Here is a 17,891-nt window from a genome sequence, read left to right as displayed (position 1 = left end):
TTCTTCTACACTTCTACTTCAGAGGATCTAGATTCAAGACCTGTGGCTTCTTTCACACCGGCCTTTACCTTCTCGTCCAATCAGAGACCTCACAGAGACCATGTGAGCTTTCTTCTTTTGCCTGGGTACAAACGCTCATTACACAGGATTACATCTCTCACTGTAACTTCTTCTATCCTTCTGCCATAGAGAGTTTTCTCCTGTGAACGACTCATAATCAGCAGGATTATCTCCATCTCCATTGGCTGTAACTGGTACTAAACTTGATACGCTGGATCCGATCAGTGACCAAAACATGAAATCTTTTAGCATCATTATTGATATAACCAAGAAGTCAAGTCAAGTCATCTTCATTTATATATCGCTTTTAACAATGTAGATTGTTCCAAAGCGGCTTTACAGAGATACAAGGATAGTTTAAAGTAACAGAGATTGTTTTGGCTTTATAGCAGTTCTTGAATAAAGTTATTTTCCAGCTAAAGTTAATATGATTGATACACTTCCGTCGCAACGATCATTAGTTATTAACTTAGGGGCCGCTAACACGACACCGTTCTAACAGGAAACTCTACACAGACTTTAAACGCGAGACCTGTGAGAACGCTGATGGCGTGTACATGCGTATTACGGGTTCAGTCTATTGGTATGTGCGTTTGAATATATGTGCACAGGTTTGTAATTCCCTACAAACCAAGCCTTAAAAAACTACTTTACGACTTTACTCCAAGAACGACAAATATTCCCGCAAGTCTCCTCTTTCTTGAGCATTTATCCGTACACCGCCTTGTAGACGCACATCTCGAACTAACGAGCGATGAACTTCTTCTGATGTACAGATATGAGCACTCTACAGACACTACAAGTTCATCACCATATTTACTGACATATCGCTTGAGACTTACTGATATAAATATTATAATCAAACATTATTTGGAGTACTTCTTTATCACACAATGTACATTTCTTCTTCTTTTAATATCACTATTAGTAATGATAGTATGACCTCTGTATAATATTTAAAGTGTACCTAAAGTATACTAGCAATACTCGAGCACAACCATAACTGTCGTCTCTGGCTTTTGTCTTGGGTTAGGGTTAGTTGCTCAGTTGAGGACATTTAACTCAATATTCCACAATATTATTGATCTCCTGCATTGACAGCATTATATGAGAACTGAACTGAGCTGGACCATGACATCACGGCTATCTAAATGAACTAAATTAATAACTTTTTTACAACAAAAATGAGCCATCACTGATCTTACTGAAGCTGGACTGTCACGCTATCTTCTTCTGGAAACAAACTTTGTTGCATTATTCTCCTGTTATCTCTGTAAAGCACTATATAAATAAAGACTTGACTATCAAACACACTGAAGTATATCTTTAGTTGGACCTCAGCACTTCTGGATAACTAAAGTAACTTTAATACACAGTTAGTTCCAATTTAGCAGACTTTAAGTACATCAGTTTAGGATACCAAAAGCAAAATTGCAGGGTATTTATATGAAGTACATTGATATGTAAATGTATCTGTCGTATACTTAGCATACAATAAATGTATTTCTTAATACATTTTGGTATGTTTATTCTTCACTAGGGGAAACAGATATTACTGCTAAAACTCTAAACTCTGGATATTCTCGAAGGCTTAAACCAATAATTGAATAAATGACTCTTTCTGTTAAACATCAGACAGGTTTAGACAGTTCAACACTGTTTGTCTAACAAATCTCACTAAAACACATTTCAGACTCAGACTATGAAGCACTTTTACTCAGTAAAGCTTTGAAATGATGTGTATTGTGAAAACTGACTAAACACACACACATCTACGCAATCAAAACCAGCGCATTCCTGTCCATCAGTGCCTCACACACACCAACACAAGACTAACAGTGTGTTTGATTCCGCTAACACCTCTCTGATACTCATGTATTAGCACATTAGCACCAACAATAGCGGCTGTAATAGCTCACACACACGTGCTAATAGAGGCTTTCACACACACACACACACACACACACACACACACACACACACACACACACACACACACACACACACACACACACACACACACACACACACACACGAATCTCTGAGTAACTGTCAATGACGGCAGGACAGAACAATAGCAGGGAATGATGGGTATTAAACAGCTTAAGCTACTGAGATACGCTTTCACACACACACACACACACACACACACACACACACACACACACACACACACACACACACACCTGGAAACAAACAACATCCTTCTGGAAACTTTCCAGTTGATACTGACGAAACTTCACCAGCCAAACACACACACTGCAGAAAGTGTGTGATACACACACACACACAGCTAATAATAGACTATACCATTAAACACACTGTTCTGTAGTTACACACCTCGGCTGATTAGAGGAACTAGTGAAGTAGAGCAGGAGCGTTCCTGATCAGGGATTCGCCCGGAGCGGTGAAGCCTGTTCCCGAGTGTGTGTGTGTGTGTGAGTGTGAGTGTGTGTGTGAGTGCGTGAGCGGAGAGACTGAGAGCCTCGGGCGCAGACGTCTGCGGAAAACAACACACACACACACACACACACACATACAGATGCAGACTCTCATTAAGAGATTAGCTGAACTCGAGTGTTTGGAGATTTTCCACGGATACACACACACACACACACACACACCACTGGACGAATGTGGTGTGTCTGACACCTGTGTGTGTTTGAGCAGCAGCGGCAAGGAAACCGGGCACTCGAGGGTCCGAATCACATGACATAAAGTCACACTCACACACACACACACTTCATCTGACAGAAACACTCTCCGAACTGAGAAAGATGCACTGACACATGATGTTCAGTCTAATTCAACACTGCTAACACACACACACACACACACACACACACACAAACACACACACACACACACACACACACACACACACACACACACACACACACACACACACACACACACACACAAACACACACACACACACACACACACAAACACACACACACACACACACACACACACACACACACAAACACAAACACACACACACACACACACACACACACACACACACACAATAATTTCCCACTTTAGCTGGAACAGTAAATCAGATTTCGCAGCTGCCTCGGCTGGACGAACTTAAAACAATCCGCTGTACATCAAACTCCCAATAAACGTGAGTGTGTGTGTGTGTGTGTGTGTGTGTGTGTGTGTGTGTGTGTGTGTGTGTGTGAGAGTGAGTGAGTGAGTGTGTGTGTGTGTGTGTGTGTGTGTGTGTGTGTGTGTGTGTGTGTGTGTGTGTGTGTGTGTGTGTGTGTGTGTGTGTGTGTGTGTGTGTGTATGTGTGTGTGTGTGTGTGTGTGTGTGTGTGTGTGTGTGTGTGTGTGTGTGTCTGTGTGTGTGTGTGTGTGTGTGTGTGTGTGTGTGTGTGTGTGTGTCTGTGTCTGTGTGTGTGTGTGTGTGTGTGTGTGTGTGTGTGTGTGTGTGTGTCTGTGTCTGTGTGTGTGTGTGTGTGTGTGTGTGTGTGTGTGTGTGTGTGTGTGTGTGTGTGTGTGTGAGTGTGTGTGTGAGTGATGCTCATGTGATCGGCCTCTCCAGAACACACAGTTCTCCGGCGGTTCTGTCGGGTCGCTCGACGTGACTTCATACGCGTGATTTAAACGTGCCGTTTAAGGGGCACCATCTGTACAAACACCATTCATCATTACTGGCCGTGTTTTAGAAATCCAGTGCGATCTGGCCTGGAGATTATTTTCTCAAACGTTTAAAGTTATGTTTAACGCCACAAAGCGGTAAACATTAACAACACCATTGGAATTCGAGGCTGAGGCGCGTGTTGGAGGCGCCAGGAGTTATTAAAGGAATTGGCCGCTTCGTGCAGTTCCTGATTCAGTCCGAGCAGGACGATCCCGAGATCCCACTTCCACCTGAAGCCCTAAAGAGCCTCAAACCCTGAGTCGTATCTGTGTGTGTGACGTGAGAGTCCAGTCTGTATTTCTACAGCGCTTTATACAGTTCAAAGCAGCTTCAATGATACACAGAATCAATGATGCAAACTCCATCAAGTATGATACAAAGTATATATATATAAATATAAGTTCAGCTCAGTTTAATACCTGTATAAAGTTCATCAATTATGAAATAATTCAGAGTTAGAGATCAGAGTAATGTTCTCAAAACTTTAGCACAGAAACATTATTTATACATCATTCATGGAGTGTTTTTCCTAAATGTTTGAGTTGGATGTTCGTCTGACGTTTTTAAATGTTTCTACTTGTTTCGGGAACGTTCAGAGAACATTCAAAAGTAACTTTCCCGTAATGTTTGAAGAAAGAAACAATGTTTCCATGAACGTTCACACAACCAAGAAAAAACAACAGCTATGTTTCCATCCACATATTTTTATGTGCCTTTTGGGATATCGCATAATCCAAAACACTGGATGGAAACGCCATATAAACGTATGAACTCATTTGAGTCGGATAAATGTTTAATCTGATAAGAGGACATGCGTGTAAACTAGGATAGAAACACATTTACAGAATAAATCCCTCAAAGCTCATGTGACTTTGCCTCAGCGTCGGCTGTGATTGGATGACTGGAGTAACCAGCGGACCAATGGCATCGCAGCGTCTCCAATGTTGGTTTGGTGTTTCTGGAAGTGTGTGATCAGAATGATCTGGTGTAACTCCCTCCAGAAGCGTCTCACACACACGAGTGTGTTCCCGAACACCAGCATCCGAACGCCAGAGAACACGACAGCGTTTACCCGGTTTCGTCTGACGCTCGAGACACACTCGTTTATGACGGAGTGTGTCTCGAACTTAGTTTTATTACTGATATTTTGCACCAAGGAAGTGACGATTTGTTCTCTTGAACACATGCGACTGAAACGCTGCTTTATTCGCAGATGTTTAATGTGATTTTAAGTTAAATTCGAACGTTGAATGAAACACAGCTAATGTTAGTGTTGCAGAGTTAAAGAATTATGAAACAAATTCACATTCAGCTGTAGAGTCATTATTCAGATCAAGTTTTGTCCTCATCCAAGAGTGTCATTGTTAAAAGAGTAATATATTACTGAAGAGTAAATGTCTTTTAAAGCAGCACTAGAGAACAGACTCGCTCAGAGGAGATGAAATGATGACAAGCTGTTCAGATCAGACAAACGAGTGGAAGTGTAGATCTCACGCTGACGAGCGATGTGAACCAGTCGATCTCTGAGGATGAAACAGGATTCGCTTTGAGCTTCGACACATGCAGGAATCTCTTTCAGAAGAGCTTCGAGAAACTCGATGATGCTCAAGCTTTCCTGCTCACATAAACACACGACACTGAGAAGTCTGCATGATGTTGTGTGTTATTCTATGCCTTAAAATACTTGTATCCCTTAAAACTCATATTTGATCACCAAAATTACATATTTAAATGTATGTACATATTCATGCCTTAAAATATCATGAATGTAACTCGACACCCTTGCCTCATTTAGTATGCGTGGTTCTATGAATATGCAAATGAGCCCCGCCTCCACTCACTCACTCAGCTCAGAGATCCACTGGTTGACGATCACACGTTGATCTGATTGGTTACAAGGTAGTTTGTGACGTCAGAAACACCAGCGAATTCAAAGCGTGTTTTTGAGACTGTCTTTGGTTCACTGCAGTTTTAAGGAGGAAATACTCAGCAATGGTGTCGACTTATGAACTTACACATGGTTTGTCTTAAAGCATATTAATAACACCACATAGACACATAAACTACATTAAAAGCTGGATTTACACCACAGGGGGACTTGAACGTGACTTCTGTCTTCTCTACACTCTTAGAAGAACAGATTACACAGAAGCTTAAAGGGTTTAGTCTTACTTGATTACATTGTATGAATTATAAACATACTTTATCAGTAGAAAAAAATGAAATAACCCCTTAAACATGAAAGTATTATACAATCATTGAAGACATTTATCCTCTTATAGAAGCTTTTCTCTTTAACATTGAGTCCTAGAGGTCCATATAGAACTTTATTTCTAAGAGTGAAGAGCTTCTGATGCACTTCACACAGTTATTGATCTGAACTGAATCCACACTGAACTGAATTAATCTGAATAATTACTCTTTTTAGCTCTTCTTTCCAGCTGAATCTGATTTTGTCTCATATTTGATGAAGTTTCATCACTGATTGTGTGTGTTACCGTGAAGCTGCTTGTATAAAGCGCTGTAGAACTAACGCCGGCTGGACTTGATGATAACTCTATTCCACTGGATAATCATTCATCAGAAGGAAGCCGGATCAATAGCTCTGTTGTGTGTGTTCGAGCGCGAGCCGCTAGGTCAAATTGCCGTGCGTAATCCCTTTAGCTGCGCGGCGGCATTAGCAGAGACTCCAGCGTCTCAGGCTTTGAAGGTTTCTGGTAATTGCAGGGGTCTAATGGACCGACACCAACACGGGTTAGAGTCAGATTCAGACGCAAACCATTACGCTCAATCACTTCTAACACCAGAAGACACTCCACAAGCAGAGCGTTTGTACAGCTGATGCCAATCATTCCTGCGGTTCTCAGATCAGAAAAACAACTCGATCACTAATGCTCTGATTTATAACAAAACTCACTTGTATAATAAATGGCTTTTTACAGCAACAATTGCACGTTAGCGGTGTTGTTTTCTCATAAACAACAATAACCAGATGTTTAATCAGCCTTAATGCAAGAATAAAGCCACAAGTGATAAAAGCGCATGTGAATGAACACAGATTGACATCTAAATAAAATAATAATAATAAAATATCTCATAATTTTACTGTATTTTTGGTGAGCAGAAGAGACTTCTCACTGTAAAAACACTGGCCCAGAATTAATTGCATATTCAACACCAGATCTGTCGTGATTGACTGTGTTTAAAGGGGTGGTTGATTATGATTTGACTTTTCTAACTGTAGTTAGTGTGTAATGTTGCTGTTTGATCATAAACAACATCTGCAAAGTTACGACGCTCAAAGTTCAAAGCAAAGGGAGAAATTTACTTTTAAAGAAATCGTTTTTTAAGGACTACAACAAACGGCTGGTAGAGACTACACCACATTCCTCCCGGGTTAGTGACATCACAAACCCTAAAATTTACATAAACCCCGCCCCCTGAACACGACTTATAGATTATCATGACAGAATATGCTAATCAATGACTAGAAGATAACTACACATCAGCTTCATAAATCCATCAACTAACCATTCAGAAATGTCCTGTTGCTTCTACATGTTGTCTCTTCTTCTTGAGTCTCTCCATCATTGTCTGACTCCGGTTTTACATAAAAGGCTAAAAGTTTTAGACATTTTCAGTGTGTGTGTGTGTGTGTGTGTGTGAGCTAAAACGACACAAGCTCTTGAAGCTCCGCCCCCTGTGCCGGGAGCAGCAGCTCATTTGCATTTAAAGGGACAGACATACACACAGAGACACACACACACACACACCTGAGAGAAGTTGAGGCCGTTGAGAGGAAGACACACACACACACACACACACACACACACCTGAGAGAAGTTGAGGCCGTTGACAGGAAGGCACACACACACACACACACACACAAGCTCTTGAAACTCCGCCCCCTGTGCTGGGAGCAGCATCTCATTTGCATTTAAAGGGACACGCACACCTGAGAGAAGTTGAGGCCATTGAGAGGAAGGCACACACACACACACACCTGATAGAAGTTGAGGCCGTTGAGAGGAAGGCACACACACACACACACACCTGAGAGAAGTTGAGGCCGTTGAGAGGAAGGCACACACACACACACACACACACACACACCTGAGAGAAGTTGAGGCCGTTGAGAGGAAGGCACACACACACACACACACACACACACACACCTGAGAGAAGTTGAGGCCGTTGAGAGGAAGGCACACACACACACACACACACACACACACACACACACCTGAGAGAAGTTGAGGCCGTTGAGAGGAAGGCACACACACACACACACCTGAGAGAAGTTGAGGCCGTTGAGAGGAAGGCACTGCTCCTCCACCTCCTCCACGGCGCCGGTGCTCTTCCTCATCCGCTGGGCCTCCTGGGCCAGGTACAGGTCGAGCACCGGGACGCCCCGGCTCTTGATCTCCGCCTCCGTCAGCGCGTTCACCATCAGCATGACCCACACGGGCCGCTTGCGCTCCCAGTTCCCGGCGATGGCGTTGAACAGGTACTCGGCATACAGGCCCTGGCCCCGCTGGTCCGGGGTCATCCAGGACGGCAGCATGAGCCTCACGTACTCCAGGTGCGCCTTCAGCCGCAGATACAGCTCTCCGGGCAGCAGGTCCTGCAGGATCTCTCCCGGCGGGAGCAGCTGGCAGGAGCTCAGGGCCGAGATGGTGAACGGGTCGGTCAGGTCCAGCTCGAAGAACACCACCGCGCTCTCCTGGAACGCCTGCTTCGAGTTCTCCGGGATGAAGTCCCACACGCGCGTGTACGGGACGTGGATCGTGCCGTAGAAGAACGCCGGCGGGTCTCGCTTGATCGTCCACAGGAACGAGTTGAGCTCGCTTTGCTGAGAGAGAGAGAGAGAGAGAGAGAGAGATGCGTCAGGACACAGATCAGGGAAACGTCCTTCAACACGAGGAGCTGAGAGCTGAGAGCTGAGAGATCAGTCCTGCGCTCGCTGACAAACGACTGAAACCAAATGTTCTGGAGTGAGTCGAGTTCCAGAAGGAGAAGCAGAGACTCAGAGAGACTCAGAGAGACTCAGAGAACAACAGCACATCATTAACTCACAGTTGTGTTCGTCAATCCAGAGTTTTATACACACACACACACACACACACACACACGACCGAAAATGAACACTCGCCAAGCGCCAAAGTATATGAAACAGTGTCAACATTTTTATGAATTCTTCTAACAATGCAATATTGTCAAGTCAGCTTTATTTTTACAACACAGAGTGTTTCACAGCAGCTTTACAGAGATAACAGGAGAATAATGCAACAAAGTTTGTTTGCCACAGTCACAGTCCAGGTGAAGGAAGTTCAGTGATGGCTCATTTTTGTTGTAAAAAAGTTATTAATTTAGTTCATTTATATATATATATATAAAGCCGCTCTGGAGAAAAGGAAGGAGTTGAGATCGCAGTGCAGAGAAAGAGAGAGAGAAAGAGAGAGAAGGTTAGAGCAGAAAACTAGAGAAAACTAGAGCAGAACTGATGATTATGAATATGATGAAACACTGATGATTATGATTATGATGAAACACTGATGTAAACATGATCAGTGTTCAAAAGTGTTTCATGATTCTGTGGAAACTGTGTTACGTTTTTCAGGATTCTTTGATGAATAGAAAGTCCAAAAGAACAGCATTTATTTGAAATAGAATCTTTTGTAACATTATAAATGTCTTTACTGTCACTTTTGATCAGTTTAAAAGTTTTAAATTCTTTAAAATAAATCTAACTGACCCCAAACAGTGTAAATACATACATCCATATATAATATAATGTAATATAATATTAAAATAATTAGAATATTATAAAAGTAGATTTTTTTGGAGTCTCTTTTGCTCATTTATTTGATCAAAAATACAGTAAAAATAGTGTAATATTATTCTAATGTAAATCATCTGTTTTCTATGTGAATATATAGTAAAGTGTAATTTATTCCTGTGATCAAAGCTGAATTTTCAGCATCATTACTCCAGTCTTCAGTGTCTCATGATCCTTCACAAATCACTCTAATATGAGGATTTGATGATCAAGAAACATTTATGATTATTATCAGTGTTGGAACCGTATGGAAACGGCCGTCAGATTGAGGAATGATGGAGGAATGATGGAGAAAAGATGGAGGAATGATGATCTGGATGTTTATTCAGAAGTTGACAATGTCTTCAATAGACAATTACAGTAATATGTAATTAGTCCAACACTTGAAGGCAATACACACTCGCTCTTCTCTGACTGCAGAAACTAAAAGCCTATTGAATAAAGTGACACACTTCAAGAGAAGCAGTTTAACTAAATACTGTCAATAAAGCAGAAGTTTAGAGTGTTATGCTCAACAAACCCGGCCTGTAAATCTCAGTGAAGAGAGAGAACGAGAGGATCACTGACTCCTCAGAGTTACAGCTCTTATCCTCCGTGTGATCAGATGAGTGAGAAAAGAGTGAAATCCATTCAGTGCAAAGACAAACATTTCAGCCAAAGTTACGTGTGTGAGAGTGTGTGTGTGTGTGTGTGTGTGTGTGTGTGTGTGTGTGTGTGTGAGAGAGAGAGAGAGAATGTGTGTGTGTGTGTATGTGTGTGTGTGTGTATGTGTGTGTGTGTGTGTGTGTGTGTGTGTGTGTGTGTGTGTGTGTGTGTGTGTGTGTGTGTGTGTGTGTGTGTGTGTGTGTGTGTGTGTGTGTGTGTGTGTGAGAGAGAGAGAGAATGTGTGTGTGTGTGTGTATGTGTGTGTGTATGTGTGTGTGTGTGTGTGTGTGTGTGTGTGTACATATGGTAAAGTTGCATGACATGAACTGATTGAATGTTAAGTATTGTTTAATATTAAGTATATTAATATTTCTACAGTAACGGTTCAGGATCTACAGGATAAGGTGATGATCTACTATAATGCAGGTCTCAGTGTGAAGCACTTACTCTGGTGTGGATCTCACAGTCGCTGGAGTCTCTGAGGAGGAGCTGGTCACATCTCACCATCATAATCACACAGCTCTGGAGAAAAGCGCTGAAACTAACCTTCATCTTCATCATCATCATCATCATCATCATCACTCAAGCGCTCATCACTGACGGTCACAGTAATCCACTCGACTGGAGGATGAAGCTCCTCATCCTGGAGGAGATCTGGAGTAATCCATCAACACCTGAGGAAGACTCGCTATGACATGATGAAGAGGAAGACCTCAGCAGATCCATGTGAAGATCAGTCTGTCAGAAACTCATGATCCGCGGCTGGTAATCACTTCACACACATCCTGATCACACACACTCACACACACACACTCACTCACTCACACAACTCTCTAAAGTTTGTAGTTCCGCAGATCTTTGATTTTCTCCTCAAACTCGCCGAATGACGCGCGTCAGTAAAACACTCGCTTCCTCCACAGGTTCTGTCGCTCACTGAGCCCCCCTCTCTCTCTCTCTCTGTGTGTGTGTGTGTGTGTGTGTGTGTGTGTGTGTGTGTGTGTGTGTGGCTCTACCTTCCCCCAGCCCCTCACTCTCCCCCACACAGGGTAAATAATGTGATTCGAGCATCTCGGACCCCCGCAGGAGCGCGCGCGACACACAGCGAGTCCAGACGCACGCACGCGCGCGCGCGGCTCACGAGTCTGTCACACACACACACACACACACACACACACACACACACACACTCAAATAATCAGAAAAATTCAGACGATCTGAATCCTGGAACCAGAGCAAGACAACTTCTTTTTGCACATTTATAATATATTTTGATGAACTTGTTTCCCACGGAGGATTGATCTGTTCATAATCCGACGAAACTTCTGGAGTCACATTCAGTCAGCTTATTTATATAGCACTTTTTACAACACAGAGAGTTTCAAAGCAGCTTTACAGAGATAACAGAAAAAATAATGCAACAAAGTTTGTTTCCAGAAGAAAATAGCGTCACAGTCCAGCTTCAGTAAGTTCAGTGATGGCTCATTTTTGTTGTAAAAAAAAGTTATTTATTTAGTTTATTTATATATATAATGGTGTCAGTGCAGGAGATCAATAATATTGTTGAATAAATGAATATATATAAAAAATGTCCCCAACTAAGCAAGCCTAAAGCCAAAGGCAACAGTTATGGAGTGTTTATGAACACTGAGTCTCCAGGATTATCATCATGTTTTATCAGAGGATTTTCTTTCCCCCATAAAACACTGACACTTGCTTTGGGTTTGGGTTACAGGGCATTACAACCTCCCATCAAAAATAAATTAATAAAAATTTGATTATTTTTTACTTTTGGGGGGTGTGTTACACTTGTGTTTGTTCTCACTTCCTAGTCAAAAACGACTTTCCTACAAAACACTGATTATAAATATTTGTTTACGCTGTGTTGTGTTATTGGCAGACACTGGACTCAGTCTTTTTTGTCTGTATTCTTTGCGTTAGCACCGGGTTTGTGTGTGTCTGTGGAACGGATTGACCGTGGGCCTCAGAGATCTGCAGGGTTAGTTGGATCATCTCCTGCTTATATGATATGATATGTGTTGATGGTCACTGATGTAAGTGGCAGTGATTGTGAGGATCTGAATAAAGATCTCCAGTGTTTGAAGCTGCTGCCGTTCTGTCGTCTCTTAATGCTCGTTTCATTTGTGTGACAATGTTGTTTCACACTGAGAGCGTTAATGGGAGACGTGATGGGATCACTTGGGGACTAAAATAATCTTAATCTCTGACTCCATTGACAGATATTAGTTCTTGTTTTAAGCACAAACTCACTTTATTTTGATACATTTTTCACTAAACAAGACTTAATATCTTCAGTCATTTTGCTTCTCCAGTAAGTGTGTGATTGTCCCTGTGTGCCTGTGAGTTTACAATGCTTAGTTTGTTCTCACACAAATATAAATTAAATATTAATGGTGGCAATATTCCTCTTAATAAACATTCAATGTCATGGACAACACAGAAGTATTTGATCATCCTCATCATCACTAAAGCCCCTCATCTTCAATGCACTGAGAGGGCAGGTTACAGCTCCCTCATGTGGTGGTTATGAAATATGCACAATAATTGTTCTCCAGACATGTTTGGAATATTTCAGTCTGATGGCTTCTTGAGTTTGACGATCAGAAGCTGAAGATCCGTAATGAGTTTGATTCCCAGTCAATGCATGAACTCAATATAATATGAGTCACTTTGGCTGATGACTGTGTAAAATCATCTGAGATAGTGTCTGTCTATGAGTGTAATGACATAGTTATTAATACATGCAGCAATATCTTGAATAAAGACTTGAAAAATAAAGGTTCCATAAAGAACCGTTTTCATTCCCCCAAAGAACCAGTGATCAGCTCTTAAAAGAAAAAAAATTTCTTAGTGTGAATACAATTTTAATAACTTTTTCCTCTATAAAGAAGCTTTAGTGCGATGGAAAGAATCCATGGATGTTAAAGGTTCTTCATGAAACCATTGATGCCAATAGAGAAGCTTTATTATTAAGAGTGTGGAATATTTTCATCAGGACTGGCAGAAAGCCTTACATATTCTTATATACAGTAAAGCAGTTAAAGCTGTGATCCACTCATTCTTTATTCTATTCTACTTTAATATACTGTATTGTCCACATGTCAGAATTATAGTGAAAACTGTGAAGTTGCACGAATGTAAGTCGTTGTGATCAAGACGTGACAAGAATGGAAACTCTTAAATTTGAGCTTTGTCTTTAAAAAGAAATTCCTACTTGGATACAATTTAAATTTGCCTACTAAATTACTTTGAATAATTTGAGCAGAAGCCTTTTAATTCCCTAGATTTTATATGATAAATGACCATCCTAACACCATCGTACAGCGAGTCTCGAGATGTAGACAAACACCGTCGTACAGCGAGTCTCGAGATGTAGATAAACACCACCGTACAGCGAGTCTCGAGATGTAGATAAACACCATCGTACAGTGAGTCTCGAGATGTAGATAAACACCATCGTACAGCGAGTCTCGAGATGTAGATAAACACCATCATACAGCGAGTCTCGAGATGTAGATGAACACCCTCGTACAGTGAGTCTCGAGATGTAGATAAACACCATCATACAGCGAGTCTCGAGATGTAGATGAACACCGTCATACAGCGAGTCTCGAGATGTAGATAAACACCATCGTACAGTGAGTCTCGAGATGTAGATAAACACCATCGTACAGCAAGTCTCGAGATGTAGATAAACACCATCGTACAGCGAGTCTCGAGATGTAGATAAACACCATCATACAGCGAGTCTCGAGATGTAGATGAACACCGTCATACAGCGAGTCTCGAGATGTAGATAAACACCATCGTACAGCGAGTCTCGAGATGTAGATAAACACCATCGTACAGCGAGTCTCGAGATGTAGATAAACACCATCATACAGCGAGTCTCGAGATGTAGATGAACACCGTCATACAGCGAGTCTCGAGATGTAGATAAACACCATCGTACAGTGAGTCTCGAGATGTAGATAAACACCATCGTACAGCGAGTCTCGAGATGTAGATAAACACCATCATACAGCGAGTCTCGAGATGTAGATAAACACCCTCGTACAGTGAGTCTCGAGATGTAGATAAACACCATCATACAGCGAGTCTCGAGATGTAGATGAACACCGTCATACAGCGAGTCTCGAGATGTAGATAAACACCATCGTACAGTGAGTCTCGAGATGTAGATAAACACCATCGTACAGCGAGTCTCGAGATGTAGATAAACACCATCGTACAGTGAGTCTCGAGATGTAGATAAACACCATCGTACAGCGAGTCTCGAGATGTAGACAAACACCATCGTACAGCGAGTCTCGAGATGTAGATAAACACCATCGTACAGTGAGTCTCGAGATGTAGATAAACACCATCGTACAGCGAGTCTCGAGATGTAGACAAACACCATCGTACAGCGAGTCTCGAGATGTAGATGAACACCGTCGTACAGCGAGTCTCGAGATGTAGATAAACACCATCGTACAGCGAGTCTCGAGATGTAGATAAACACCACCGTACAGCGAGTCTCGAGATGTAGATAAACACCATCGTACAGCGAGTCTCGAGATGTAGATAAACACCATCGTACAGCGAGTCTCGAGATGTAGATAAACACCACCGTACAGCGAGTCTCGAGATGTAGATGAACACCATCGTACTGCGAGTCTCGAGATGTAGATAAACACCATCGTACACCATCATACAGTGAGTCTCGAGATGTAGATAAACACCATCGTACAGTGAGTCTCGAGATGTAGATAAACACCATCGTACAGCGAGTCTCGAGATGTAGATAAACACCATCGTACAGTGAGTCTCGAGATGTAGATAAACACCACCGTACAGCGAGTCTCGAGATGTAGATAAACACCATCGTACAGCGAGTCTCGAGATGTAGATGAACACCATCGTACAGCGAGTCTCGAGATGTAGATAAACACCATCGTACAGTGAGTCTCGAGATGTAAGGCAAGGCAAGGCAAGGCAAGTTTATTTATATAGCACATTTCATACACAATGGCAATTCAAAGTGCTTTACATAGAAGAAATTAAAATAATAAAAAGAAATAAGAATAATTAAAACAGTTTAGAAAAATTAAATAAAATACAGTACTTTTAAAAATTAAAAATAATATTATTATAGATCTTTCCTTCAAAGGATTCCCTTAAGACTTAAATCGTTCAACCTTCTTTTAACCTTCAATCTTCTTACGACTTCCATCTATCAACTTTCCTTTAACTTTCTTTTCTCCCTCATTTACTCACACGTTCTTTTCACTTTCTTTAGCACTGCGTTCACATTCTTTCTCAGACGAAAACTTTAATATCGTCATTTAAACACTGTTCTACTTTCAAACCCACATTAATACACGTCACTTTCACATTATCACTTTCTTTTACCTTCTGAGTGGGCATTTACAGTTTCGGGCTAAATGCCCTGCTGACATAGGAGAAATTAAAATAATTAAAAGAAATAAGGATAATTAAAACAGTTTAGAAAAATAAAATAAAATACAGTACAGTACAAACAGTCGGACGAACAGCGGCACAGTGCTCATTCAGTAAATGCATAGCTAAACAGAAGTGTTTTGAGTCTGGATTTGAATGTGACTACTGTAGGAGCACATCTGATCTCTTCTGGAAGCTGGTTCCAGCTGCGGCTGGCATAATAGCTAAAAGCAGACTCACCATGTTTAGAGTGAACCCTTGGTATTTCTAGCTGATATGATCCTAATGATCTGAGTGATCTGTTGGGTTTATATTCAGTGAGCATATCTGCAATGTATTGAGGTCCTAGGCCATTGAATGATTTATATACCAGTAATAGTACTTTAAAATCAATCCTAAATTTAACTGGGAGCCAGTGTAAAGACCTGAGGACTGGTGTGATATGTTCATATTTTCTGGTTCTGCTCAGAATCCTAGCGGCAGCGTTCTGTATGAGCTGCAACTGTCTTATGGTCTTTTTGGGAAGGCCAGTGAGGAGTCCATTACAATAATCCACCCTGCTGGTGATGAAAGCATGCACAAGTTTCTCTAAGTCTTGCCTGGAAACAAAGCATCTAATTCTTGCAATATTTTTCAGATGATAGTATGCTGATTTAGTTATTGCTTTGACATGACTACTGAAACTAAGGTCTGACTCTAGTGTCACACCAAGATTCCTGACTTGATTTTTAGTTGTTTGACCCCTAGAGTGAAGGTATGCGTTCACCTTGAGAACTTCATCTTTGTTTCCAAACGCAATAACTTCAGTTTTGTCTTTGTTTAATTGAAGAAAGTTTTGACACATCCAACTGTTGACTTCGTCAATGCATCGGCACAGGGAGTCAATGGGGCTGTAATCGTTAGGCGATAGGGCTAAGTACAGCTGTGTGTCGTCTGCATAGCTGTGGTAAGCAATTTGGTTATTTCTCATTATTTGGCTCATTGGGAGCATATACAGGTTGAACAGGAGTGGCGCAAGGATTGAGCCTTGAGGGACTCCGCATGTCATGGATGTCCACTCAGACTTATGGTCTCCTATACAAACATAATAACCTCTCCCATCTAAGTATGACCTGAACCATTTTAGGACTATCCCAGAAAGCCCCACCCAGTTTTCCAGCCTGTCAAGAAGTATGTTATGATCGACAGTGTCAAATGCAGCACTGAGGTCGAGTAGTACCAGCACTGATAATTTTCCTGAATCAGTATTTAAGCGAATATCGTTTATTATCTTTATGAGCGCTGTCTCTGTGCTGTGATGCGGTCGGAAACCAGATTGAAAATTGTCAAAGTATCCATTTGAGCTTAAGAATTTGTTCAGCTGATTGAAGATAACTTTTTCAATGAGCTTGCCTATGAAAGGAAGATTTGAGATCGGTCTATAGTTGCTTAATATGGTCTTATCCAGATTGCTCTTTTTCAGGAGGGGCTTGACAACTGCAGTTTTCAGGGAGTTTGGAAAACTCCCAGAGAGAAGTGAGGCATTTACCACTTCTAGAAGATCTGCTTCTAAACTGTTTAGCACACTTTTGAAAAAAGATGTGGGAAGTGTGTCAAGAGCGCATGTTGATGTTTTAAGGTGTTGTACGGTTTCTTCCAAAATTTTGCCATCAATTTCTTTGAAGTCAGACATAGTAACTACTTTCTCAGGTGGTCTGATCTGTCTGACCTCAGTGCAACTCAAGGATGTGCTGATCACCTTTCTGATATTATTGATTTTCTCAGGTGTATCTTGTAGATAAACACCATCGTACACCGAGTCTCGAGTTGGGGTTGAACGACTTCAGATTTTTTGAAGTCGACTGTTATGACATCAAAGTCGAGTCGACGTTGACTAGTCACTCACGTCATTCATAAAAACACAAGAGATGGGACTGCTTTGCAACATGCCCCAATTTGCAATTTATTAGCAGAAAATGATACAGATGCTGACATACAGTTCATAATATGTTGCAACTTAACGGTAACAATGCAACAATAACTCCCGTTTTAGTGCAAACATTTTTTAGTGATGCATTATGTTGGCATAACAATGCCATTTATGCAAGATGGGCTGTAAGTAAGCCTACTCACTGTCACAGTCCTGCTCATTCACAGTTTTTACTTTTCGATCATGGTTTGCATGTTGAGTGAAGTTTCTAATTGACCGTTCGCAAAGACCCTCCCCCTTTAGTTACTGTTGCTATGTCCGACACAG

At 41.5% G+C, this 17,891-nt stretch overlaps 1 protein-coding gene across 4 annotated transcripts in view; it reads right to left on the bottom strand.

Moving 5' to 3' along the window:
• The window catches only part of trabd2a (TraB domain containing 2A), a 61,231-nt gene extending 50,085 nt beyond the window's left edge, over nucleotides 1–11,146 (bottom strand). For 2 of the 4 annotated variants that reach the window (XM_082171577.1, XM_082171575.1), the window contains exons 1-2: nucleotides 10,643–11,146; nucleotides 8,003–8,563 (exon numbers count right to left, since the gene is read on the bottom strand). In XM_082171577.1, the coding sequence (XP_082027703.1) occupies nucleotides 8,003–8,563; nucleotides 10,643–10,774 (693 nt within the window). In that variant the 5' untranslated portion in view covers nucleotides 10,775–11,146. Of the gene's footprint in view, nucleotides 1–7,992; nucleotides 8,564–10,642 lie in introns of all 4 variants that reach the window. The other 2 variants (XM_082171576.1, XM_082171574.1) reach the window with 2 other exon arrangements.
• Nucleotides 11,147–17,891: the final 6,745 nt, after the last annotated feature.

This window comes from Leuciscus leuciscus, assembly GCF_965113295.1.
Source record: "Leuciscus leuciscus genome assembly, chromosome: 5".
NCBI lineage: Eukaryota > Metazoa > Chordata > Actinopteri > Cypriniformes > Leuciscidae > Leuciscus > Leuciscus leuciscus.
The sequence above is the reverse complement of the archived record's forward strand: the minus strand, read 5'-3'. Positions and strand labels throughout refer to the sequence as shown.